This window comes from Ascaphus truei, chromosome 4 (assembly GCF_040206685.1).
Source record: "Ascaphus truei isolate aAscTru1 chromosome 4, aAscTru1.hap1, whole genome shotgun sequence".
Classification (NCBI taxonomy): domain Eukaryota; kingdom Metazoa; phylum Chordata; class Amphibia; order Anura; family Ascaphidae; genus Ascaphus; species Ascaphus truei.
The window spans coordinates 123,120,394-123,147,515 of NC_134486.1; the positions used below are offsets into that span (position 1 = coordinate 123,120,394).

At 45.0% G+C, this 27,122-nt stretch overlaps 1 protein-coding gene across 1 annotated transcript in view; it reads right to left on the minus strand.

Moving 5' to 3' along the window:
- ADGB (androglobin) overlaps positions 1 to 27,122 on the minus strand; it is a 542,000-nt gene that overhangs the window by 109,582 nt on the left and 405,296 nt on the right. Inside the window, exons 27-28 of the mRNA XM_075596533.1 lie at positions 17,983 to 18,167; positions 4,372 to 4,532 (exon numbers count right to left, since the gene is read on the minus strand). Coding sequence (XP_075452648.1) covers positions 4,372 to 4,532; positions 17,983 to 18,167 — 346 coding nt within the window. The remainder of the gene's footprint in view (positions 1 to 4,371; positions 4,533 to 17,982; positions 18,168 to 27,122) is intronic.

Below are 27,122 nucleotides of genomic sequence, written 5' to 3' on the forward strand. Positions count from 1 at the left end.
TTAAGGTACTTCAGTGTAAGCAAATTACTATTTGTTAACCTCACATTGCATATCGAGTAATCTTCATGCTGTTGAGACCCAAAAGGTTGAAACAGCTGTCTGTGAGTTTCCTGGCTATGTACTTGTTTAACCCAGGCTGTGCAGAAAAGCTGTGTTATAAAGGAGGCATAAGCTTAAAGGGGTCCATGTTAAAATGGACAAGAAGCAAAAGGTACCATGGAAATCCTCCCAGGGGAGGTCTATGCGCCACACAGCTGTAGAGAGAAGAACTTCAGAGAAGGCTGATATGGTGATGAATAAAAATCTTTAATGACACAGTGTGCAAACGGATCCTCTGACGCGTTTCGGCCCGTCAGGCCTTTGTCAAAGAGTGATCCGTTTGCGTGAACAGCATACCTTTGTAGCGTGTGGAAACTGCAACACCTGTGTGCAAGCCCAGGATTAATGGGCCACAGGTATATGCCTTACCACTGCCACCCTTAGCATACAAAGTTAAAAACAGTGATAGAAATAAAATGACCAATCATATCATTGCACATGAAAATATATGATATAAACTAATACAACACATGTAAAGCAAAAATCAGTGATCAATTGGTCAAAATTAAAAAACAAAGTAGATTGAGACAGTGTGCACACATATAATAAAGTCAAAATAGTATTTGACAACAATGTTTATAAAATACCCCGGATAAATGAAACAAAGTATCATAGGAGACAGTGAGGGGAACATGACATCATTAGTTGAAGGCAAATTGCATATATCAGTACTCTGTATGATAAATATAGCAAAAATGAAACATAATATAACAAATAATAAATTGTGTGTTAAAGCAATATAGAAAGAGCCAGCAGAAGAGAGAAAAGAAGGGAGGGGGGAAGGGGAAGGGAGGGGGGGGAAGAGGAGGGGGGGAGGAGGGGAAGAGGAGGGGGGGAGTGGGGGAAGCGGGAGGGGGGGGAAAGGGGGGGGGAAGGGGAGGGGGTTGGAAGAAAAGGAAAAAGAAGAAACACATATGATAAATGATAAATGATATATGAGATGAATAGATGAATAAATAAATTAAGATGCACATGAGCTAATCGCCAAGAAAATGTTTCAATTCCCATTCAACATTTAAACCAAAGGGTTGCAATGTATTCAGGGAAAAGATCCATGACATCTCTTTTTTATTTAGCCGATTCAATCTGTCGCCACCTCTAGCATAAATGGAAACATGTTCAACAGCAAAAAATGTAAAGTTCTTAAGTCCACCAAGTAGACATTGTACAAAATGTTTAGATAGTGGATGGAGTAGATCCTGTTTGTTAATTAATCTAATATGTTCCGAAATATGAATATATAGGGATCTAATTGTTCTGCCCACATATTTGTGTTTGCATCCACATGTGATCACGTACACAACGTAGCTTGTTTGACAATTAATAAAAGTATTGATCCTATGTTTGCCGTCCGGGAACAGTGTGTGTACTCTTTTAGTGGGTACAGCAAATTTGCAATATTTGCAAAAGCCGCATCTATGGAATCCCTTTGGTATGTTACCTATATGAGGTTGACATGGTGATTTGAACATGCTCTTGAAAATGGTTGTAGCTAATGTATTGGCCCTTCTGCAAATCTGGGTCCAGACGTTGTAAATGACTCCAAATCTTTGTCCAGTTTTAGTATATTACAATGTTTGGACACTATTCGCCTAATTTGTGACGACTGTTTACTGTATTTCGTGATTAATAAAGGCGTGTCTTGAAGTGTTTTTTGTTTGCTAGTATTTGTACTAAGACTCTTTGTTGTTTTATTGTTCTTTTTTAATAAATCAACACGATCCACAGATTCAGCATCCTGGCGTCGCGGAGTCCTGCGATTCTTTACTTGCTTTGGGTCCTGGAATATTAATTCTTTCAAAAAAGTTAGTGGGGTTTTCTCCGTGCCTGAGGACGGAGACTTTCCCTTGTTGTATAACAATCAGTTTGGTAGGAAATCCCCATTTTTATCTTACGTTGGCTTTTTGAAGGTGCGCGGTAATATACCTCATTTCTCTACGGTGCAGCAGGGTTAACGTGGAGAGGTCGTTACATAGCTGGATCTTGGCCCCCTCAAACTCTATAGTGTTAATGCCTCTGTCCTTTTGCATAATGATCTCCTTATCCGTAAAGTCCTTGCATTTTATTAACAGTGTCTCTTGGGGGATCTGATGGTCTGGGTCTAAGCACTCTCTGTGTCCTGTCCATCTTCCAGGTCCGTTCCTGTGATTCATCAGTCACATGGAAGAATAGCTTTTGTAGGTATGGGACCAGCACTTGGGGTTCTACTGTTTCGGGTATACCCCTAATTCTTATGTTAGAATGTCTCCCTCTATTATCCAGGTCCTCTATATGCAGAAGCATATTTTGCACAGTCTCTTCCTGCTCCTGTACTTTATGAGTTACATACTCCTGAACTGCTGAGACCGTTCCGGCTTCTTTTTCCAGTTCGTCCACTCTGTCTCCTAAAGTAGCAATGTCTTTTTTAATCTCAGAATGTTCGGTTTTAAGCATTAGCGTCAGATCTGTCAACAGCGTTTGTATATCTTATTTTGTCGCAAAGTTCATCGAGTATTCTTTTGTGGCATAGTCTACCTAGCCATCAGTCATTTCGGGTTCTCATTCTTTCTCTTGCCCTGGTGAGGCTTGCGGAGAGTCGGATGGCGCTCGCGAGCCCACTGCACCCGTGTGCTTGGGCCCTGCCTCCGGAATTTATTTTGTTTGACTCATGTAGTGCTCCCCTGTGGTCACAGAACCTCATTTAGTCAGGTATCCCGTCCATTGCCTGCCACATCTCCAATGGGATCCCTTACTCCTCACTTGTGTAGGTGGCAGCCATCTTAAGGCATGGGAATGGGGCTGATGTGCCTCCACGGTCCCTCAGCAGCGCCTCCGGCCGGAGTAGGGCCTGTTCTGCCCCTCTGTGCCCCTGAGTACCCGCTTTGGAGCTATGGAGAGGTAAGGGGGGGGGGGGGGCCTGAGTCCCCAGCGCTCCGGGAGGACTTCACGGCTGAAAACAAGATGGCCACCACGCGATCCCTCCAGTCAGCACGACCTTTAGCACGGCCATGATCCACCCGTCACTATCTCCCTCACCCCTCAGATGGTGGGGTGGGGTGAAGGGGGGGTAGCAGCAGACCCTGCTGCAAACCTGCGTCTGCGTAGCTCAACGTCCAAGCCACGCCCCTGAAATGGTCTGTTTTAAAGAAACAACACTCCTTTGCCCCCTTTTTTTGTCTTCTTTTTATATGTAAAGCATGTGACAATGTTTAATTCTACATTCTTACCTAAGCTAGTAATCGTTTGGTGCTCCTGTAAAAATCCTGATTGTGTGCCTAACATGGCCACCTTTCAGTTTAAATCAAACCTTCAGACAGTGTAACTCAGCAGCTACAATGTATTCTTATATTATTAAGGTAACATTATCTATTGTTACAGGAAAGTGTTGCAAAGATCTTGTACTGCTTGGGAAGTGGGCTACAACCTGCTTTAGAAATAAAAGGATGCTTTAAAACTGATTAAAATGGCATTAAGAGTTGAATAAAAAAAAAGTTATTATCTAATGCTACAGAAATTATTTATGTTAAAAAAAAAAAGTATGCTGTGACAACAGCATTTCCCAGCACCTGGGTTAATGTAATGCTAGAGCTGCTAGGTTGTGGGTTCTAATCCTGTAGGGTCTGACACTTGTACCTCTTCATCACAAGGGTTTTTAAACTGATTGGTGTAAAGGATATAGTTTAGGATGTGTGAGTCTTTTAATATACAGTACTTTGTATAGACATTAGCATATCTCACATGGCACCTCATGTTAATTTTCAGCACAGGCATCTCTCCCTAATTTGTTTGAGGGAACATAGAGTATATACAACTGGAGATACTATACCACCGGTACCGCTCTGGAGGGAAATCACAATTCCTATCTCGCCACCCTTTAAGTGGTGAAAACAAAATAAGTGTGTTTAAGACGCGCTGTGCATATCGATGTTACTGGCAAAAAATGCGAGTTTCTACCTTTTCTAACCAATAGTACCACACGGCTTGCCAGAGCAAGAGTGATAACGATCGTTAAAAAGCCTTCTACAATCGATTTTGACAGGTTATCGAAGCTACCTGAAAAGGCCTATATGTAATTATATCACCCATTGCCTATGTTGAAGCATGTAATATTGGTTCCTAATTAAGCTTGATGCTATTTGATTGAATGTTTGTTAAAAAATCAGCTAGTTATAACTCATGACAGAACATAAACCAACAGCTATATATGTTGCACGATACTTTGGATAAACAAATATACTCTGCTGTACAACAGTGTTATTGTTGACAGTAGCAATATTATACAGTAACACTCACCGGCTGTGGACTTGGTGCTTTCACTTCAGGAATTTCATTTTCCGTTATATGTAGTGATTCAGATACACTTTCACGTATAGAAAGGGGCTTATTGCTTTTCTGACTCACACCAGAACCAATTCTTCCTTTCCTTATTCCGCTTAACATTTGGCTCATGCTCGCTGTTAGATATGAATAATTGATTCTTATTAGTTTAGTAGTATATTTTTCCACAAAAATCACAAGTGACAAGAACACAATTGGCAGATTTAAAGTTTCAGAGAGATGTGAAAGAAAAGATCACTGCTCTATAGGCACTCAGACACTCTAATAGTGATTAATGAGTAATAACTTGATTAAACTAAATTTAAACTAAACTTTAAAACTGTAGATACAGTTAAAACTATACGGTGATCAAAATAAAAACAGAACACTAAAAACCTGGTATGGGAGGTAGTGGCTCTGTATATATCAAAGGAGGGAGTCATGTCTGATACAGACAGTGCAGTTTATATAAATTCTGTTAAATAATAAGTAAATATCCCAGTAAGTAAAGTTCTTTTTGTTGCATTATCTACCTGACAGATTTATGGGCCGTAAGAGATGTATGCAGAGTTATGCAATGGAGACCGTTTTAAGGTGAAACTAAAATGAGGCTTTATTGCGCATGTTCTTTTAACTTCCCCGTCTGGGAAGTGAGGGGTTAACCCGAAATGTACTTATAATACACATGTTCCCATGCTTCACAACCAAAAGGTTATCATATTCCCACATTTAGAGGGAATTAATGTATTTTTATTCCCCTGCCTCAGGGCAAACTGTGTTCTATGAGATAGAAATGTATATGGGTACAATTATTGGTGTTTGTACCTGAAAAGTGTATGCATCAACCACATACACTGGGATCAGGTCGGGAGGGAAAGGATTAATTGCATTTGCAGGTTTATGGCCCTTTGTCCCCTTTCCCGCCTTTTCAGGCTCCATTTTGCAGCTCGTCTATAGGCCGCCATTGAAGCCCCATGCAAGTCAATGGGAATTTCAGTGGTTTGGGCCCGATATCATAGAAGACCTGCAGGTGGCGCCAGAGAGGAGGAGCGGTGGTTCCCAGTTGTAAGTGAATGGAGTAATGCATTTCAATGGGGATTCCTTGAAGCCGACCTCTGGAGACGAGCTGGCAGCCAGCCAGACCGCAAAACCGAAAGAGCGGAAACAATGTCTAAAAAGAGCTTTGATCAGGTCTCGGTCAAGTTCACGTCTAATTGGCGTGGGAACTTTTGTTCTAGGGCACTCAGAAATAAAATTCATTTTGCCCCTGGCTCCTAGGAACCCCCTCACTCGACCCCAACCGGGTCCGACAGTTAATGGCGGCGAGAAAGGGTCGCGCCGGCCACGAGGGTCGCACCATTTTCCGCTATGGCAGAGAAAGCTGCGTGGCTTTCAAACACTAAGTCCAAAACAGTGTAAACTGAAAACCCATAACTCCGGGTCCGTGGGGACCAGAGGGCTGGGATTTGGCCAGGATGTAGTCACTGCTCCGACATGACTGCATGGCAATTTCCAGCCCTCTCCCCTCAACCGAATGGAGTAGGGTTAACTGTGAAAAAGTGTGTGTTTCCCATTGACTTCAATGGTAGCGGAGGTCCCATTGAATCCTATGGCGGCGCCGGCCCATGCATTTCAATGGAGGAAAGCCGCGTGGCTTTGAAACGGCTAAGTCCAAAAGTGTGTAAAGTGAAAACCCATATCTCCGGATCTGTGAATACCAGAGGGCTGGGATTTGGGTAGCATGTAGTCACTGCTCCGGCATGACTGCATGGCAATTTCCAGCCCTCTCCGATCAACCAGACGGAGTATGGGTAAATGTGAAAAATGAGGTTTTCCCATTGACTTCAATGGTGGAGTTGCTCCATTAAAGGCTTATAGCAGTGGAGCCCATTGATTTCAATGGAAGAGTGAACTGCAGTGATTTCTTTTAGCATAGCGGAGAATCCTGCATTAAAGTTAATAGGGGATTTTAACTTGGTTTTGGTATCTCCGGTTCTGGGGGTCGTGGAAGGCTGATATTTGGCCACTATGGCAAGGGTCCTCCGGCATGAGGACCTGGCAAATTTCAGCTCGCTCAGACCCACAGAACAGATTATTTTAATATAAATATGATTGTGAAAATGTACTATGTTTTGGGTCTAGGGTAAAGCCCGGGATAGCTAGAGGCCCATATGGTATGTTAATGCTCAGGGGGCAACAAGCGGTCTACAATAAGCCCCCTGACAAAATGCTCCCCCACCCTGCTTGTGTATGCTAGGACAAAGAAGAGCAGGACATGGGTACTTGGGTAAAGTGTTGTGTTTCACACCTTGAGACAAAGGTTTTCCTGTAAAAGGCAGACTAGTTGACGCCAGTCTTGTGGGAGGGGGGCTAGGGAAATGAGCCCCTGATTAGAATAATGCCCACCCCTGTGGGCAGGTACTACCTTGCTTCTCACGTGAGGTGGTAAGGGGTAATTGGGTGGAGGTAATTGATAACCAATGCCTGGCACCCAATGTTGATATAAACAAGTGTAAGCCCTATGCCCAGTGTCTTCGTGGTGTCTTCGTTTTTGTCATCGTTTGTATCCTGTATTGCTGAATGAATTGCCAATCCAGATCCTGATTGTTTCATTGCCCCAAACCCTAAGTAAGTGTTCATATTCTGTGTGTTGTTTGTATATCTTGTGTGTTCACCTTTTTTAAGGAATAAACTTTTTTTTATCATATCTTAGTCGTGTTCAATTCAACCCAGTGATATTTTGGTGTTTATTATTATAACCCTGCACAAGCTCCCGTGACAAGCCCTAGTTGTGGGCTAAGGAAAATCTTCTCCCTGTTTCACAGAACAGGCTTTTTCTAACACAGTCTTAATCAGCCACGTGGAGTCTGGTTGATTGCCTGTGCAATTAACCAGCACACTGCTGGATATAGAGACAGTTTTTCTAAACAGTGATAAGTCCCTGTTAAAGGGGCCTATTAATTAAACTTTGATTAGTGAGTTAACGCTTGTTAAGTGCACTTTTCAAGTGATTTTGCACTATTCACAAAGCTTCGATAACATGGCAAAATTGCTTGAAAACGGCTTTTTAACGAGCGTTAGTACTCTCGCTATTACAAGCTGTGTGGTAGCTCAAAAAATGCCCAAACTCACATTTTTTGCCAGCAACTGCTATTCACAAAATGTCCTCAATGGGGGGCATAGCAACAGTAGCAACCAATGAGCAACCTACTACCCACCCACTACCCCCAACAACTGCCAGGATGAAGGCTTTCCTCATCCTCCATTGAGGGCATAAATAATCACACTGACAATGGGTTTATTGCCTACTGTTTATTTGAATGTTTTGAAATGTCAATTTCATTTTATTGTGTAAATTATTATTTTTTCGACATAAATGGGCAAAAGCACTATTAGCCATATTTTGCTACAAGGGCTTTGCCCGTGCGTGTATGGTGATAGGGGTAAAGGGGGTGGGGGATGGGTGGTTGGCCTCCCGGGTAGGTAGCGGGGATGGGGGTTAATTAACCACAAAGTTAGTTAAGGGGTTACTGGCTGGTAACTATTTTTTATTTTAATATAGGTGCCACAAAAAGGATGAGGATTAACACGAGGACGGGTAATAGGGCTCTTACCCATTACTGTGTGTGTTGAGGGGGGGGGGTTGTTGGGGGTATAGGGCGTGGGTAGTAGGCTGCACATTAGTTGCCAATGTGGCTATCTATGCCCCCGTTGATGCACCAATGATAGAACTACTCAGAACAAAGGGCGATGTGGTGACTAAATGTCACATGCTGCAATAACAACCCACAAACTATATCTGAGTGCTGCTCTGGTTACCCTTGATGAAGTGAAACATACGCTGGTTTTGCAAACAATAACTTTACTTACTGGGATATTTACTTATTATTTAACAGCATTTAGTTTAACTACACTGTCTGGATCAGACACAACTCGGGTACTAACATCTCCCTCCTTTGATATATACAGAGCCACTACCTCCAATACCAGGTTTTTAGTGTTCTGTTTTTGCTTTGACCACATTATAGTTTTAACTGGATCTATTAAAGTTTAGTCTTAATTTAGTTTCATTGTGTTATTACTCAGTAATCACTTTTAGAGGTATGAGTGCATTTAGAGCAGTGAACTTGTACATTTCTCTATTTCTAATTACCTGCTATGCTCCACCCTACGGACCTAAGCTGAGAAATGGTGTTTTATTAAGAGCTTTAAAGTTTCCAGACAACTCTGGGGGAACACTTAAAAGGGCCATTCTACATAGGAGGTGAAAATATGTTTGTTTTTTAACAAGAGAAGGGCAAAATTGGGTTTATATTGAGAATCAACCACTATGTGGCTGTATGAAAAAAGTTTTCCTTCATAATATCAAACTTCACTCAAAATAAATATTGTACATACAGTATTACCTGCACGTCTCCCTTTGTGAAGTATGCTGCTGGTAAAAGGATTGACCTTACATTTATGGAAAACAAAGCACAATTGCTGCGCTCCTGCCAATTGGGCTAAAATATACTATTGACACTTTTACATTTAGAAACTAAGTCTGTGCAACAAAGGAGTTTATTTGGTTACATATTTTGATCAAAACATGATTCAAGCCTGCCAACCTTGTCAAGCTAGACTCCTTTTATCAGGTACCTACACTGAATATATGCAATTTCTTATTGTCTTATGGACTAAACTTTGTGAAGTATGTGAAATAAATGGGGTTAAATAAAATTAAGCATATGCTTATTTGTGATTTAGTGCAATTTAAATCTGGCCAAAGCCAGTAACAAAGTTCCCTTATTTGAAAGGTAAACTGTGGGTGCACAAATAACATAGTATGAAATATTAATACTTACACATATCTCTTCTTTATGTCAGCCATAAACACTCACCTACTCTTCAGTGGAGGGTGATGTGTAGACTGACAATGAGGTGTATAATACCTTTATACAAATTGGAGAATTGGTAAGGAGCTTTATCTACTGTAGATCCTCCCAATGTACTGTATCAGCTGCAATATCAATTAGATCTGAATGCGGAAATACTATTTAAGAAGGCAGCACACTATGACAGTCAGTACCCCTGAGGAAGCTTGAATGTGAAAAGCATAGGGTGACCCTCACAGGCCACCGTAGTTTTTCTGAGATGCACCAGTTTGAAATTGCTTCTCTGCCTCTGACACCCTGAGCAACATCATAGAGACGGGAGTCCACCGGAGAAAACTGCCACCAATCTGACCCTTCCCCCAACTGTGGACGAGCCGAGTTTAGAGAGATATAGCTACGGGACCCTCTCCAGAGTTCCATTTTGGAGGGATGGACACCTCTCGACCACAGGAGCGGAGGAGACCGAGCGTAAGAGACCACACAGACTCCGATTGTGGATACATCAGGAGGAAAGACGACCGGAGGTGCCACAGGCTGGGAAGCTTTATCCAAATGCGCGATTGAATCATATGTTTGTGAGTGTATCTTATCTTTCATACCAGCTCTTTTTTTATTAAAACTTTTTATGCCACTGTTTTTCTCTATTTTTGCTAAGGTGTAATATCACCTGGAGAGTCATGTAAAGATCTGTAAACCCTATAAATCAAATCACAGCCATCCACTGATGTTTGAAAATGTGGGAGCGATATAAAGAGATAGGTTTTGTGATGCACACCCTTAATCAGATATAGGGAAGCAAAATACTTGCTTTTTATAATACCGGTGCTCCTTGGTTCAGGGAATAACCTGTCTGGTGAAATCCTATGTTCAAATAAGAATGGAAAATCCAGGGCACTTCGGATTTGATACATGAATTTATTCTGTCAAAAGGCACGACGTTTCGAACTTCTCAGAGTTCTTTATCAAGTGGGTTTAATTATCACCTCTTTTGGGTTTAATTATCACCTCTATGCCGACGACACACAAATATACTTTTCAACACCTGACCTTACACCTGCTGTACAAACCAAAGTTTCTGAATGTCTCTCTGCTATATCATCCTGGATGGCCCTCCGACGCCTTAAACTCAACATGGCTAAAACAGAGCTCCTCATACTTCCTCCCAAACCTGGTGTCAGGGTTCTGCTCGCCACAAACCAGGGTCGGACCGCGAGGCTGAGGTGGGGTTGTAAAAGCACCGACCTGAGACCGCGCAGGCTGATCCGGATTGCGCAGTTCGTAGTCATATGTCGCAGGATCAGGATTGGAGAAGACAGCGTCGTCGTTGTACAAGCCAGGGTCAGAACAGGAGACGTCAGGATAAACATTGTTCATGCAAGAGTTCGGCAATAAGGAGATAGGAGAAACCCGCTTCAGCTTAGGAGCGCGGGGTTGGCCTTTGCGCGAGCGACGACCATGGCCCATGGTGCTGGTCACAGGAGATGGTAGGCAGACCAGAATAGCACACCGTCTAGCTGCACGGGTGCACCAGTGCTACAGCGCAAAAGTCCTGAGCGGGCAAGGGAATCCACTGTTTCAGCGCAGGAACCAGGACACGGCCTCTCTATATTAGGGAAAGAGTAGGCCCCAGGAACCAGGAAGCTGTAGATACAGGGAAACCTCCGCTACAGTGCAGGAATCCAGGAGACTGCAGAACGCAGGGACGAAACCACTACTTAGTGCAGGAATCCAGGAGGCTGAAGGACGCAGGAACGAATCTCTGCTTCAGCACAGGGGAACAAGCGGCTTGAAGGGAGCTGAAGGATGCAGGACGTAACCTGGAATCAGCATTGGAGAACAAACGGCTTGAAGGAAGCTGAAGGACGCAGGGCGTGACCTGGTATCAGCAAAGGGGAACAAGCGAGAGCTTGTGGCAAAACAGTTGACATCCAGTAAGGACTATGCTCGGCAAGGAGCATTATGGGCAAGCAATACTTAAAGGCCAGCGGGCCAATCCCCGGCGGGGGTGTGAAGGTACTGCCCCTAATGAGTGAATGCAAGTATAGTTTGCAATGAAAGGCTGCACAGCTGCAGTAGATACCAGAGGGAGTGTGTATTGCTTTGAGTGAATCCAGGCTGCAGCAAACCTCAGGAAAGCTGTTCCAGAACTGCACCGGTCTGCAAGGTAAGGTAACCAGTAAACCGTGGAGCGGATTCCTTACAGTACCCCCCCCCTTCACGCGAGACCTCCGGGCGAACATGAGCACTCATAGAGTTGGAGGCCCGGGAATTGTTGCTGAACCGTCTAGGATTGGGGCTAGAGTCGTACTCCAGAGACTCATGATTAGTCCTTAGTGTACCCCCACCCCCCGGTGAGAACTTTGGCCAGACAGGACCATCCATGGGCCTTGGGGACATTGAGTTGTTCCTAAACTTCTTTAGGTAGAAAGGGCATCTGTAAACGAGCAGTTCTTTGGTGAGTACAGTTCTAGGATATAAGATTGATGGAGGAAACATCCTTGGTACATGGCTTGCCTCGCAAAATGTCTTGGAAATCCAGGGCTGTGAAGAACCAGAGAGTTCCAGAGCAAAAACGGTAGAAGAACCCCCACTGAAAGCCCAGTCCTTAATAAAGAAACCTGAATCTAGGATCCGCGGCCCTGATAGTTGATCGAATACACCAGGAGAAACTTTGTAACAGAAAAAGTCTTGGCTGACCACTGCATGTTGGAATTTGCGAGGAATTTTTCCTCTAGAAGGCTCCCAGGTAATGGTTAGTAAGGGTATAGGCTGGTTAGAAGCATCTCCCGGTATTGGTATGGAAGGTGACAAGGCAAGCAGTAAACCAGGCATAGGGACCGAAATCTTGGGATACGTACAGAGTATTTCCAACTGAGAGGAAATAACAGGGGCAACCGAAAATTCCGAGGGACAAAACCATGGTTTAGCAGGAGCAGAGAAGCAAACAACAGTAGAGTTCTCCAATACTGGGAAATCTTCATTGAGAGATAATATTGTCAGTGAATCAGGAATAGTCCTTGGGATCTTCAAATCAGTAGCTTGAGAAAAAGGCAGAGCCAGGGTAGTGGTGGGAGGGAAGCTAACATCAGAAGCTGAAGTCTGTACCTCAGTGACAGGGCCCTGAGAATCAACAAGCAGCAAGTATGAACTATGAAAACTCTTAATGACATGCACCTTAGGAGTACAAAGAGTCTTCTCTAAAACTGCAATGGCCCTAACCACAGGGGTACCTAACCTGACAAAAACATGAATTGGTGTGTTTTCTAGTGCAAAATCTCTGATCACAGGACTCCTAACCGATAGTGAGGGTATTTGGGTTTGATTAGGGAAAAAATCAGATGTATTGATAAGTGACATAGAAACACTTACTGAGATTCTAAATTTGCTGGACATGTGAGAAAAAATACCCTTTAAGACAGGAGCTTTAATCTCCCCCCCGAGTAACCCCATGTTTGCTGGGACATATTTAGACACAGTACTGAGGGACTGGGTTTCAGCAAAGGCAGGACAGCTAAAAAGCTCAGATTTAAACCCCAGGACTTGTAATATGTGCATGGTGTCCTCAGACAGTACTAAGGGAGTGACCGCAGATATGCTGATCCCCAAAGGATTAGCCTGGAGAGAGAAATCAGGAGAGCCCCCAGACAGGATACCCCTTATAGAAAGAGCCTCAGAATCAGAAGGAGAATCATTACTTCTCAGAGTCTCAAAACTAGTAAGACACAATTCAGCGAAAAGGGAAACAGTATGCAAGTTTTTTACTGATCTATATGAAAAAGCGTCACTTTTGGGAGAAAACCGTGCGTCCGCAAACATTCCTGGGAACACAATATGAACCCCAGGAGAGACATACAGACTACTGTATGCCTTTAACCCTAAGCTTAAAGAGGAGGAGAACTCAGACAGTACACGGGGGTTAATCATAACTGTACTGGTCTCTGAAGTAGGTATTTGGTAAGGAATGTCTGGGAAACCAGAACTTACTGCAGACTCCATAATGTGGGAACTATGCGCTGAAGCAGGGATCACCGCTATGTGGGCGACAGGCTGGTTCAGTGAAATACCCGGGAGAAGGAACTCTGCGACTAAGCTTAGGGAAAAACCTGACTCCTGAATACATTTAACAGGAACCAGAACTTTAGCCGAAGTCTCCGGAGACGAAACTGCGGAAACTTGAGCTGAAGCAGGGGATTTATAGCAAAGAATATCTAGAGACTCCGTACGGTTATGGGAATCCCTCAATGCAACCTCTGCTGTCTGACTTGTGGACTCATTCTCTGAGGCTACAACGAAGGCATTAACTTGGAGGCAGCAAGAATTTACAGGGGTTAATGCAGACAATGCCTGAGAGTAATACATAGGTAACCTTTTCTCTGTATTAGAAGAGAGCAGGAATCTCTCGTCTGAAGCTAGGGGCGTGACCGTGGCTGACAGAGAACAGGGATTAACCAAAGGAAACTCAGAGAGCTGCCCCACAGAGGTTAATACAGAAATAACCCTAGGAACAGAACTTAGGGATTCTTTCTCTGACGGGGAAAGCGCGCGGGACTGTCTAGCAGAGTTTAAAGCTGGAAAACCCTCAAGACCTAGAGAGAGGGATTCAAAGCTAGAAATAGGAGAACTAAGGGACTTATTCTCTGATACAAGAACCTTAGTGTTAGTTAGTGACACATATGTGTTCTCCAAGGGGACCTCACAGGACTGATCGGCAGGGGTTAATGTAGACATATCATTAGTGTAAGGGAACCCGGGCATACAATCAGAGCTTGGGACTGTGGCAGTTACTACGTTGGGAGATATTGGTAATAGTTCTGTTTGGTCATCTCCCGGAGAGAGAGATACGTCCCCCGGTTTAGCAACAGGACTGGCAGCAGAGGGGAACTGCCAAATCGCGGCGTAGGCAGCCAGGAGGCGATCCTGTTTTAACAGGCGAACGTCCAATACCGAGGAAAGTAAATGCAGCGTACCCTGAGCGAGAGCCACCATGACGAAAGGGTCCGGGAGTACTACGTGAATGTCCAATGACAAAGCCAGGCCATTGAGTGTCCTACAGGCGTTGGCCCGTTTCACAGAATTCACCTTATCCCAGGGAGAAGGGGAATCAGGGGAGAGGACACAAGTGGCAAAATACTGTTTTAAGTCTCTGAGGCAGGAAGCCTTACTAATGAGATCATTACGGCATTTCTTTTGCAAAGGAGTTAAACCATCAAACATACATGGATCCTCCATTAGGGGTAGGATATCGCACAGATACCAGTCTTGATACTGGGACTGGTCCATAGGTCGGGACAGGATTTCAGAAAAAAATGTACCAACCCTTACCTCAGCGGGGTCCGAGTTTGTGGGGCCGAGCATACTGTCAGGGTTCTGCTCGCCACAAACCAGGGTCGGACCGCGAGGCTGAGGTGGGGTTGTAAAAGCACCGACCTGAGACCGCGCAGGCTGATCCGGATTGCGCAGTTCGTAGTCATATGTCGCAGGATCAGGATTGGAGAAGACAGCGTCGTCGTTGTACAAGCCAGGGTCAGAACAGGAGACGTCAGGATAAACATTGTTCATGCAAGAGTTCGGCAATAAGGAGATAGGAGAAACCCGCTTCAGCTTAGGAGCGCGGGGTTGGCCTTTGCGCGAGCGACGACCATGGCCCATGGTGCTGGTCACAGGAGATGGTAGGCAGACCAGAATAGCACACCGTCTAGCTGCACGGGTGCACCAGTGCTACAGCGCAAAAGTCCTGAGCGGGCAAGGGAATCCACTGTTTCAGCGCAGGAACCAGGACACGGCCCCTCTATATTAGGGAAAGAGTAGGCCCCAGGAACCAGGAAGCTGTAGATACAGGGAAACCTCCGCTACAGTGCAGGAATCCAGGAGACTGCAGAACGCAGGGACGAAACCACTACTTAGTGCAGGAATCCAGGAGGCTGAAGGACGCAGGAACGAATCTCTGCTTCAGCACAGGGGAACAAGCGGCTTGAAGGGAGCTGAAGGATGCAGGACGTAACCTGGAATCAGCATTGGAGAACAAACGGCTTGAAGGAAGCTGAAGGACGCAGGGCGTGACCTGGTATCAGCAAAGGGGAACAAGCGAGAGCTTGTGGCAAAACAGTTGACATCCAGTAAGGACTATGCTCGGCAAGGAGCATTATGGGCAAGCAATACTTAAAGGCCAGCGGGCCAATCCCCGGCGGGGGTGTGAAGGTACTGCCCCTAATGAGTGAATGCAAGTATAGTTTGCAATGAAAGGCTGCACAGCTGCAGTAGATACCAGAGGGAGTGTGTATTGCTTTGAGTGAATCCAGGCTGCAGCAAACCTCAGGAAAGCTGTTCCAGAACTGCACCGGTCTGCAAGGTAAGGTAACCAGTAAACCGTGGAGCGGATTCCTTACACCTGGCCCTACTACCTCCTTCCACATTACTGTTGGAACTACAATCATTCACCCAGTAGCCCAAGCACGCTGCCTAGGGGTCACATTCGACTCCTCTCTCACATTCGCCCCTCACATTCAAAACATTTCTAAAACTTGTCGCTTTTTCCTCCGCAATATAACAAAGATACGCCCTTTCCTCTGTTGCTCGACTGCTAAAACTCTGACTCAGGCCCTCATTCTCTCCCGTCTTGATTACTGTAACCTCCTGCTGTCCGGCCTTCGTGCCTCTCACCTGTCTCCCCTACAATCTATCCTAAACGCTGCTGCCAGAATCACTCTACTCTTTCCTAGATCTGTCTCAGCATCTCCCCTCATGAAATCCCTCTCCTGGCTTCCGATCAAATCCCGCATCTCACATTCCATTCTTCTCCTCACTTTTAAAGCTTTACACTCTTCTGCCCCTCCTTACATCTCATCCCTAATTTCTCGTTATGCACCATCCAGACTCTTGCGTTCTTCTCAAGGATGTCTTCTTTCTACCCCCTTTGTATCTAAAGCCCTCTCCTGCCTTAAACCTTTCTCACTTTCTGCCCCACACCTCTGGAATGCCCTTCCCCTCAGTACCCGACTAGCACCCTCTCTATCCACCTTTAAGACCCACCTTAAGACACACTTGCTTAAAGAAGCATATGAATAGCACTGTGGATATTCTGAACACGATACATAAAGCTTGGCCCCCTGCAGACGCACTTACCAGAACTCCCTCCTACTGTCTCTGTACGTTCTACCTACCAATTAGACTGTAAGCTCCTCGGGGCAGGGACTCCTCTTCCGAAATGTTACTTTTATGTCTAAAGCACTTATTCCCATGATCTGTTATTTATATTATCTGTTATTTATTTGATTACCCCATGTATTACTACTGTGAAGCGCTATGTACATTAATGGCGCTATATAAATAAAGACATACAATACAATACAATACAAGTGACTGGCATAATAAAGCGGGGATCGATCAGGTGAATAAAACCTTTACAGGCTCGGACAAAGAAAAAGCCTTATTACAGAAAGAAGCTTTCTGTATTTTCACCCTAGACACTGTATTCCCAAGGGGCCTAAATGATTTTCTAGCTCTCAGCAGTTTTTTGGACACTAGGTGAATGTAACTTTAAAACACTGATTCTGTCTTGATTTACTGGTTACCTATATGCTGCTGCTGATTCCCGCTTAGCTCTCTTTCTTTTTCACTTGAGAGGTTGGTACTATAGTTAGCTTAAAAGTATTCGTCTAATCTTAGATGCAATAGTGTTTTAATTTGTATTTTAATTATTAATTTTAGCTTGATTAATCACTGCAATCAGTTTATACTTTATGGAGGTGTTAGCAACATTGTAAAGAGGTGTTAGTAGCGTAATGTGGGACCTTTTATTGATTCATTGTATCTAATCCACATATGGAGCTCCCCTTCAACCAGGACGGATGCCCATTCAGACGCATCATCTACACAGACGTATAGATGGATGGTACGCTGCCAATTGGAAAGCACAGGAGTACAACCATAATGATGATGTCAGAACAACAATACTCTCACAAGATCACGGAACCAAGCAGACCAGCGACTACACAGACAGTGTTGCAATGGAAGCAGACCGCCCATGACAGCGCCAATCAGGACACGCGGTTACTAATACCCAATGAGGATCCACAAAGGGAGCGTAAACGGACGTGATGACGTCATTGAACTGGACTAACCATAGACATTCATTGGAATGCGGAAGAGAAATCAGGAACTAATTGGACTCACATGGGGTAACAGAGGGGAGTGTTTAGTTTTCAGCACATGCTTGTGGGACACTATATATATTGGATTGTTTGCCACTTTATTATGCCAGTTACTTGATAAAGAACTCTGTGAAGTTCGAAACATCGTGCCTTTTGACAGAATAAATTCATGTATCAAATCCGAAGTGACCTGGATTTTCCATTTTTATTATGAAAACGTAGGAGACCATCCCTAGAAGTGAAATTGCCTAGGGCAAACTTCACAATCAGAATCCATGCAAGTGTTCCACTATTTAATTGGAACGCTGTTTATATTGCTGTGCAGTATTATACTGTTTTTTTTTTTTTTTATCTTCCACATATATACCGGATGTATGGAGTCTAAGCACCTGAGGACAACATTCTTTTTTCTAATAGACTCAAATAGACTTTAATTTTTTGATATGTAGAGCATAGCGTATAATTGTGGTGCTCTATATAAGAAATGTAACCCTTATTTGCTAGGATACTATCTATCATCGTTCATTGTACAAAATGATAAATAAATAGAAAAAAACACTTACACTGACAACTTGAAGGTCTTTCCTTGGGCAGAAAACAAAATGCAGGGATCAATGCATGACCTTTACCAATAGTGCTTACAACTTCTTCCTCATTATCTAGGATCTGTATCTTGATGATTGCATCTGACTTAGAAGTTTGTACTTGCACTGTTGCAATGTGCTCTGTTGCTGTTTTTACGTTGTACCTTAACAACATGACCAGAAGAAATAAATCATTATGGAAGGAACTCATCTTAGATTGACAAAATACAGTTAACAGATTAATCTGATTTAGACAAGAGATTAATAGTTCTATACTGACGAAACTGAAATAGACGAGTAACCTTTAAGTTGATTGTTTTCCAGGAGATCTTCAGAGTTGTCTACTGAATGCTGTTATTTGTAGTTTATTCTACTTGTGGTAGCATTTTTATGTAAATACATAGATGGGTCACACACAAAAAAAAACCCTGATTCAATGTGCATTTTTGATACAGGCAGTCAAGGAAAATGCCAGCTATGAGAAGAGTGAATTAGATGAGTGGTGTCATGAGTTATAAAATAGCTTATCCTAACTATATTCCAGAGGTGAGAAAGCAGGACTTAGTGAGGGAGTAAATGTGTGGAATAAGGAAGAGGGCAGAGTCAAAGAAAACCCTTAGACAGCAGGCTTGGGGTGTTAATGAGATTGTGGTATTATTGACAGTGAGGGGGACTCTGGGTGTATGGATGGCAGTGGAAGTATTAGTTTTCTTTTGGACATGTTAAGCTTCAGGTAACGGTGGGACATCCAGGGGGAGATTTCAGAGAGACAGTTGGTAACACAGGATAAGAGAGAGGGGGAGAGGTCAGGGCAGGAGAGGTACATTTCTGGTGTCATCGGCATAGAGATGACACTGAAAACAAAAAGATTGTATTAGGTCACCAAGAGAAAAGGTGTAGCATGAAAATAGCAGAGGGCCAAGGACAGAATCTTGTGGGACCCCAACAGAAAAAGGGAGTGAAGAGGAGGAGACACTAGAGACGAAAACACTGAAATAGTTGGTTGGATAGTTAGGACGTGAACCAGAAGAAGGCTGCATCACGGAGGCCAATGGTGTGGAGAGTGTACAGGAGAAGGGGGTGATAAACAGTATCAAACATAGCAGAGAGATTCAGGAGAATTAGTAAGGAGAAGTGACCCTTAGACTTAGCTGTGAGTAGGTCATTGGTCACTTTTGTTAATGCTGTCTCGGGGCAGTGTAGACAAATGAAACCAGATTGCAAAGAGTTAAGTGGAGTGTTGGTGGAGAGAAAGTGAGTCAAGCAGTTGTATGCAAGCTGCTAAAGTAGCATGGAGGCAAAGGGGAGAAGATAGATAGGGCAGTACTTAGAAAGGGGCGCTGGGTTCAGAGAGGTTTTTTTTTGGAATGGTCGAGATGAGTGCATGTTTAAAGAAAGATGGGAATGTGCCAGAGATGAGAGTTTAAAAAGGTGAGTTAAGGTAGGGCTTACTGCAAAAGAGAGGGACTGGAGGAGATGTGAGTGAATAGGATAAAGGGGGCAGGTTGTAGGGTGAGATGAGAGGAACATGGAGAGCTCATCCTCAGTCAAAGGAGAAAATGAGTGGTTAGTGTGGAGTCTGACAGGTAGAGATGTCAATCTTATCTGTTAAGTAGGTGGGAAGGTCTTGGGCCATGAGGACGGAAGGTGCAGGTGGACATAGAAGGAAGTAAAAAGTGGCGAATAGACGTTGCTAGGTCTGGATAGGGAAGGGTACAGATTGTATAGAGGAGAGGTTGTAAAGATATTGAAAATTGGAGGGGGTATAGAGCATGTAGATTTCTGCATGTGCATGAGGAAGTAAATGTTGTGATGGGTGCAGAGGGTAGAGTGAGGCTAAAGGTGATGATAAGAGAGAAGGAAGGGTATATTTGAGTAGTTAGAGACTGAGCAGAAACAGAAGAAAAACAGGTCAATGGAGTGTCTATTGCAATGTGTAGGAGAGTTAATCCACCGGGAGAGACCAAAGGAGGAAGCTAAGCAGAGAAAATGGGTGGCTGAAGTGGCATTGGGATTGTCAAAAGGTATGTTAATGTCTCCCATACGCTGCGTTTAGTTGGAAATATACTATGAGTTTTTGGCGGATAGTGGCTTCTGTGTCGGGGCAATTTAGCATGGAGTCATTTAACTTCCACTTGTATTGTGTATTTTTAACAAAGGGTAGGGATAGGGTGAGGTCTATGGGTGCGTGGTCCGACCAGGTGATTGATCCTATGCTTGACTGGGCAGAGGCCTGGAAAACATTTCTTGTACCTAGGAAATAATCGATCCTCGAGTAGGACTGATGAGGGGAGGAGAAGAAGGTATAGTCCCTTTGACCCTGGTGCTGGGCCCTCCAGATGTCCACTAATGAGAATTCCTCCATAATGTCGGAGTAGATGTGTCGTAAGTGAGGAAGCCAGGTTGTGAAGTAGTCAAGAAATTGAGATTAGTTATGCTAACACTGTTGTCTTTTTGTTCAAATATCTACAGTAGATCATACTTGCAGTTAAGTATAAAAAAATACCAGTCCACACAATCTTTTCTTCCACCCCTTCTATCTCTCTCACTCTCCCTCCTCTCACTCTCTCACTCTCTCACTCTCTCACTCACTCTTAATCCCCTCTCTTCTCTCTAAATTCTCTCTACTCTCTCTCTCTCCCTCTCCCCCTCTCCTCTCTTAGACGCCCTTGCCCGGGCCCTACCTGTGGAATTGCCCTATATGGCAGTGGATGGAGGCCCATCCAGGCAGCCAGATGTGGCTGACTTCTGGCGTGGCCTAACTTCCGGTTTCGGAGTCGCCCCTCCACCGCCGGGCCCGGGACAGATGTCTCTGCCCTACCCAGTCGGCAGTTAACTCAACCCGGCTTAGAAACCCATTGGCCACTCGCCCGCAGCAAATGGCTATTTGCAAGGCTGATTTAGATCAAGTCATAGAATAGTACTGTGTGTTTGAACAGAATGGTGCTGAAGTACATTACATTTTATTTTTGCACTATCATTTTTTTTTTTTTGATGGGAAAAAAGGGTATTTAATCCATAGGTATCCAACATTTCTGAGCCATGTCAGGGCCCCTTCATCAGAGAGCTGCACGGTCGGCGCTTGGCGTACAGACGTAGTTTCTGTATCAATTGCCCGCCAAATTCAACGTGGCGCAGAATGTTGCTATATATATATCAACAACAAAATGTACTTCACACAGCAGAGTTGTTTAATTATAAAGGTTAAAAAAAAGTATTATTTTCACAATAAGGCTGTTATAAATAATATTGTGCTAATCATTGATATTTTCTAACACTAGTTCTAAATAAAAGAATACAAATGGTTCTGTTATCATTTAAACTTCATCAATCAGACAGGCGTTTAACATGACACAATGCGTCCGAATTTTCTGGAAACCACACCATGTGTCATATGTCTGAAGTCACATAACGACCTCTGCACTCAGCACTCACATTTTCTGAAGGTGGTATTACTTTTTTTTTTGTAACAATTTCTTTTATTGGTCATGTTAACACATTTTTGTACATACAATGTCGTCATGAGCCCATGACAGTTGTCATAGTTTTGATACAACGCGACCAATATCTTTTTCTCATTTTCCTGAGATAGAAAAAGAAAGGACGAGGGAAGGATAGAGAGAGAGAAGGGGGCGAGGGGGGGGTCGACTAACAAAGGGAGGGGGAGGGGGGGTGGGATGGGGACCCGAGGCCACCTTGACCTCTTTGCCTTTGGTTCGAGGCGGATTTGTTCGAACCAGGGTTCCCTTTATTTGGTCTTTTCGGGATTTATCTCCCCGTCCAGGGGTCCCATGTATTCTGGAACTGTGGCATCTTCTTTTGGAGCATGGCTGTAAGTTTCTCCATTGTCATCACCTCGTTTACTCTCTTGATTACCGTGGCTCTGGATGGGGCCTTGGTTTGTTTCCAGGCGGCTGCTATAGAGCACCTGGCTGCCGTTAGTATGGCCATAATGAGTCTGGACATTGGGGAGGGGACATCCTCCAATGGTTTGCCCAGCACCAGAACCAGCGGGTCGAGGGGGAGAGAAAGTCCCGATACTCCAAATATGAGCGTCTGGATCATAGTCCAGTACCTTTGAATCTCCGGACATGACAACCAAATGTAGGCCATGTCCCCCTTTTGACCACATCCCCGTCAGCACAGGTCCACTGTGCCGGGGTAGATTTGGCTCAGTCTCGCTGGAGTCAGGTACCACTGATACATAATTTTATAGATGTTTTCTTTTATTGTTGTACAGATTGAGGTTTTTGTAGCTTGCTCCCAGATCTCTGCCCAGTCTTCCTGATCTATTTGGAGATGGAGGTCCTCTGACCATTTTTGCATATACCGGTGGTCTGGGGCTTGAGATTTTAGTTCTAGACCTTTATAGATCTCAGATATCAGACCTCTTTGGTATGTGCTTTTAGTACATAGGGATTCAAATCTGGTGAGCGGGGGGAATTTGGCAGTTGGGGACAATGCCAGTAGGAAGTGGCGAACTTGAAGGTATTTGAATAGGTGAAGATCTTGGATCTGATATTTGTCTTTTAGCTCTTGGTATGTTGATATCTCCTCTTTCTGCAGCAGATCAGCAACCAGCTTAATATTGTGACCCTGGAATTGGTCAAATTGTCTCGGGGAACATCCTGGTGGGAAGTTGGGGTTCCCGAAAAGTGGTGTGAGCTGGGAGGGGTATGCTATCAGACCATACTTCCCTTTGCTTTTAAGCCATACTTTCCACGTGCATCTCATTGCTCCTATGTCGAACCTCTGCGGTCCGGTCCCGCTGTTACTCGGGTTCCACATTGCCACCTGGAGGGAGTTGGGGCGGGCATAATGGGTTTCTATTTCGAGCCAAGAAGCCAAGGCCGGGTCGCAACTCCAGACTACAGCCTGCTTCAATTGTGCTGCGAGATAGTACTTAACTATGTCGGGGACCCCCAGTCCCCCTCTCTCTTTTGGTGCGAGCATCACTGATCTAGGGACTCTGGGTTTTTTATCATTCCAGATGAATTGGAAAAATTGAGATCGGACGTTTTTTAGCGTAGTTTGTGGGATTGGGATTGGGAGGGTTTGAAAATAGTACAGTAGTCTTGGCAGGATGTTCATTTTCATTGAGACTATTCTTCCAAACCACGAAATCTGATGCTTTTTCCATGCTTCCAAGTCTTTTTTAATTTGATCGAATAGGGGGGGGGGGGGGGGGTAGTTATACTGATAGAGTTTATTATAGGAGTTTGAAATTTTAATTCCCAAATATTTTATACTGCTGCGGCCAAGTTTATTCGAGCATTTGCCCGTTCTTGGCCGCAGCAGTAGCCTGGCGCGCGCCCGAGTGTGACGGGTGCGCGCCGAAGCAGCGGAAGAGCGCCCTCCGATCGGGGCGCTCTCCCTACCGCTGCCGGGTCCGCCGGGTCCCCCGGAACCCCCTGCCGCCGTCCCGCAGATCGCGGGACACCAGGGCTCCCTCGGGGAGCCCTGGACGCGCGTCCAGGGGGCGCGTGACGCGCGGCACGCCGAGGGGCGGCCACTAGCAAGCCGGGAAATCTCCCGGCTTGCGGTACCGACCACACTGCAATAAAGTGTGTCGGTACTGTACATGTGGTACTCCATTTGTAATTGTAATTGGCTTGAATTAGTTTCCATGTTTGGTCGGGTAGGGACAAATTTAAGGCCTCTGACTTGTCCATATTGACTTTGTAGTCAGAGACTGCTCCGAATTGGGTTAGAACTCTTTGGAGGTTGGGAAGGGAGACATGGGAGTCCGCGAGTGTCAAAATCACGTCATCTGCAAACAGGGAGATTTTATGCTCCCTATCTGCGATCGGGATTCCTTTTATGCTTTTTTCGTCCCTGATTGTGGCTGCGAGGGGCTCTATGGTTAGGGCGAATAAGAGGGGGGATAGCGGGCAGCCTTGTCTGGTCCCGTTCCTGATTTATATTGGGTCTGATAGGCCTCCTGGTAGTTTTACGTGGGCTGTGGGGTTGTGATAGAGGGCTCTCACTCCCTCCAGGAAGGGTCCACAGAAGCCAAACCTCTTCATAGTCTGGTCTAAAAAGGACCACTTGATTCTGTCGAATGCCTTTTCGGCATCCAGACTCAGAATCATTGCTTTGGAACCTGTGAGATGCACGTGGTCAATTATATCCACAATTTTGCGGGTGTTGTCGGAGGCCTGTCTTCCTGACACAAAACCTACTTGATCCACGTGTATAAGCCTAGGGAGAATTGGGTTTAACCTGTTTGCTAGGATCTTGCTGTAGATTTTGAGGTCTGTGTTCAATAGGGAGATGGGCCTGTAATTCCCGCATAGGAGAGGGTCTCTACCCTCCTTATGGATAATGGCAAGGTTTGCGGCTGTGATTGTTGCGGGGATTGGTTCGCCCTGGAGGAAAGAATTAAACATTTTGAGTAGGTGAGGTGAGAGGATGGGCTTGAACAACTTGTAATAGGAGTTGGAGAAGCCATCCGGGCCTGGGGTCTTGGATAGTTTGAGTGAACTTATGGCTTCATTTAATTCCTCCTGTGATATCTTTTTGTTGAGGATCTCTATTTCCTCGGGGGATAGGGATGGTAGGGAACATTGCTCCAAATAGTGAGTGATTGTATTGAGACTGACCGGGTCTTGGTCTGGAGGGTGGAGGTTATACAGATCGGAGTAGAAATCCGCAAATTCCTGCGCTATTTCTTTTTCGATATATGTAACCTGTCCCTTTCTATTCTTGACGTGGACTATTTGGGACTTAACTCTAGTTCCCCTAAGTTTAGTGGCCAGGAGCCTATCCGCCTTGTTGCCCTTATCGAAATATTTCTGTTTAGTCCACCTAAGTGCTTTTTCGACATCCTCTAGTTGGGACTGTTTGAGGGCCGATCTAGCTAAATTTAGTTGTTTTAATATTTTTTTTGACATTTTGGTTTTGTGTTGTTGTTCCAATTGAGCGATTTTGTCTGTCAGGACTTTTTGGAGTTTAATTTTTTTTTTTTTTGTATGAGGTTATTGAGATTAGGTCTCCTCTAATTGTGGCTTTGTGGGCCTCCCAGAGCATGGCTGGTGTGGAGGCGGACGCTGCGTTTAGTTGGAAATATACTATGAGTTTTTGGCGGATAGTGGCTTCTGTGTCGGGGCAATTTAGCATGGAGTCATTTAACTTCCACTTGTATTGTGTATTTTTAACAAAGGGTAGGGATAGGGTGAGGTCTATGGGTGCGTGGTCCGACCAGGTGATTGATCCTATGCTTGACTGGGCAGAGGCCTGGAAAACATTTCTTGTACCTAGGAAATAATCGATCCTCGAGTAGGACTGATGAGGGGAGGAGAAGAAGGTATAGTCCCTTTGACCCTGGTGCTGGGCCCTCCAGATGTCCACTAATGAGAATTCCTCCATAATGTCCCTAAACTTCTTGGCTTTCTTTTGGGACTGCGAGGTGCCGGTGGTATGGGGGGGTGGTATAGGGGCCGTAACAGGGTTTGACTTGTCTTGCGTATGTGAGGCCACCATGTTGAAATCCCCGCCTATGATCAGAGACCCAAGGGATTGGTGCTCTAGTGATTCAAGAAGTTTTCTGAGGAAGGGGATTTGATTGTCATTGGGGGCATAAACATTGACCAGTGTGATTGGTGTGCCTGCTAGTGTTCCTTGGACTATTAGGAATCAGCCGTCTGGGTCTGAATGGGTTTTGGAGTGAGCGAAGGGGGTCCCTGTCTGATAAGGATGGCTCCTCCTCGTTTTTTGCTTGGGGATGAGGCGAAGTATGCCTGGGGGAATACGCTTTTAGAACTAGCTTCCTTTTCCTCAGGGAGTTGAGACCTTTGGCGTTGATTGATATCAATTAAATGGAAGCCATTAATTTTTTTGTTTTCTTCCGGGGCCCTAGGCTCCGAAACTCTTGGGATTCCCATGTCAAGAGCTTTGTTTTGGGTCTTGGGGCGCCTGGACCTAGTTAGGTGTGACCTACCTCCATAGGCCTCGGGTGGGGGGGGGATAGGAGAGACACACGAGGTGCACCCGCGCTCCATGGAGCAGGCGCAGGGAGAGGGGGGAGTGGTAGAGAAAAGACCTGGCGGGACAGGGTCGTCAGGTAGAGATAGAGTGGAAAGAGGAGCGAGAGTGGTCCTCTATATTTACTACCGGTGGTCTTAACCGGCATGTGGGCTTAAGGCCCGTTGGGAGAAATCCATTGACCCCTGAACTGGGGAACAAGCAACTCGGGAAGCAGACTCTACAAAATTATATATATATTACCCTATCCTGTGGGTTCTTATGAGGGTATGGAGTTGTTCCTCGTCAGGAGGAAGTAAGGGGGTGGGGGGGGGAGGGGAGGGGGGAGGGTGGGAGGGGAGAGGAGGGGGGGAGGGAAATAAAAGGGGGGGGGAGGCAGTGCAGCCATGTGCTCTTCTATTTATTTTGTCGATCGGAAAAGCATATAACCTTCAGCATTCGTGTATGTATCTGGGGATAGGTTCAGGCAATTGACCTTCAGGTATCATATAGTGGAGTGTTCAAGTTAAATCTTGAGCCATAGCTTGTCGAGCTTGGGGGGTTCTGGAGGGGGGGGGAAATGGTGGATTGCTCGGTGAGAGGGGGGGAGAGTGCCAAGAGGGTGGGGGTATGGGAATGGAGAGGGGGGGGGGCTGAGGGAGGCTGGGGAGGGATGGGGCGGGAATGGAGGGGGGAGGGGGGTGGGGGGAGGGGAGGGGGTACATATCTGTCAGCTTATATCTTACAAAACCAGCATGTTCATCAGACATTACATTAGTGCTTAATGGAGGTTTAGTTACCCCTTTAACCTTTAAATTAAGTTGAGGAGATTACCTTAGCTTTTGGTTAGTATGTTAGGTCATTAACAGAGTTAGAGCAGGGAAGGGGGTAGGGGTAGGAAGGGGGGGGGAGGGGGGGAAGGGGGGGGGGCTTGGAGAGGGGAGGGGGTACATAGTTCTCCTTCATTTCGTACAATACCAGAATGTTCATCAGACAGTGTAATTGTGCAAAGTAGAGGATTAGTTACCCCCTTAAACATTTGAGTTAGGTCCAAACGATTACCCTAACTTTTGGTTAGTATGCTAGAGCAATATCACCTTAGAACATGGGATGGGGTAAGGGGGGCAGTGGGGGGAAGGGGTAGGAGGGGGGGAGGG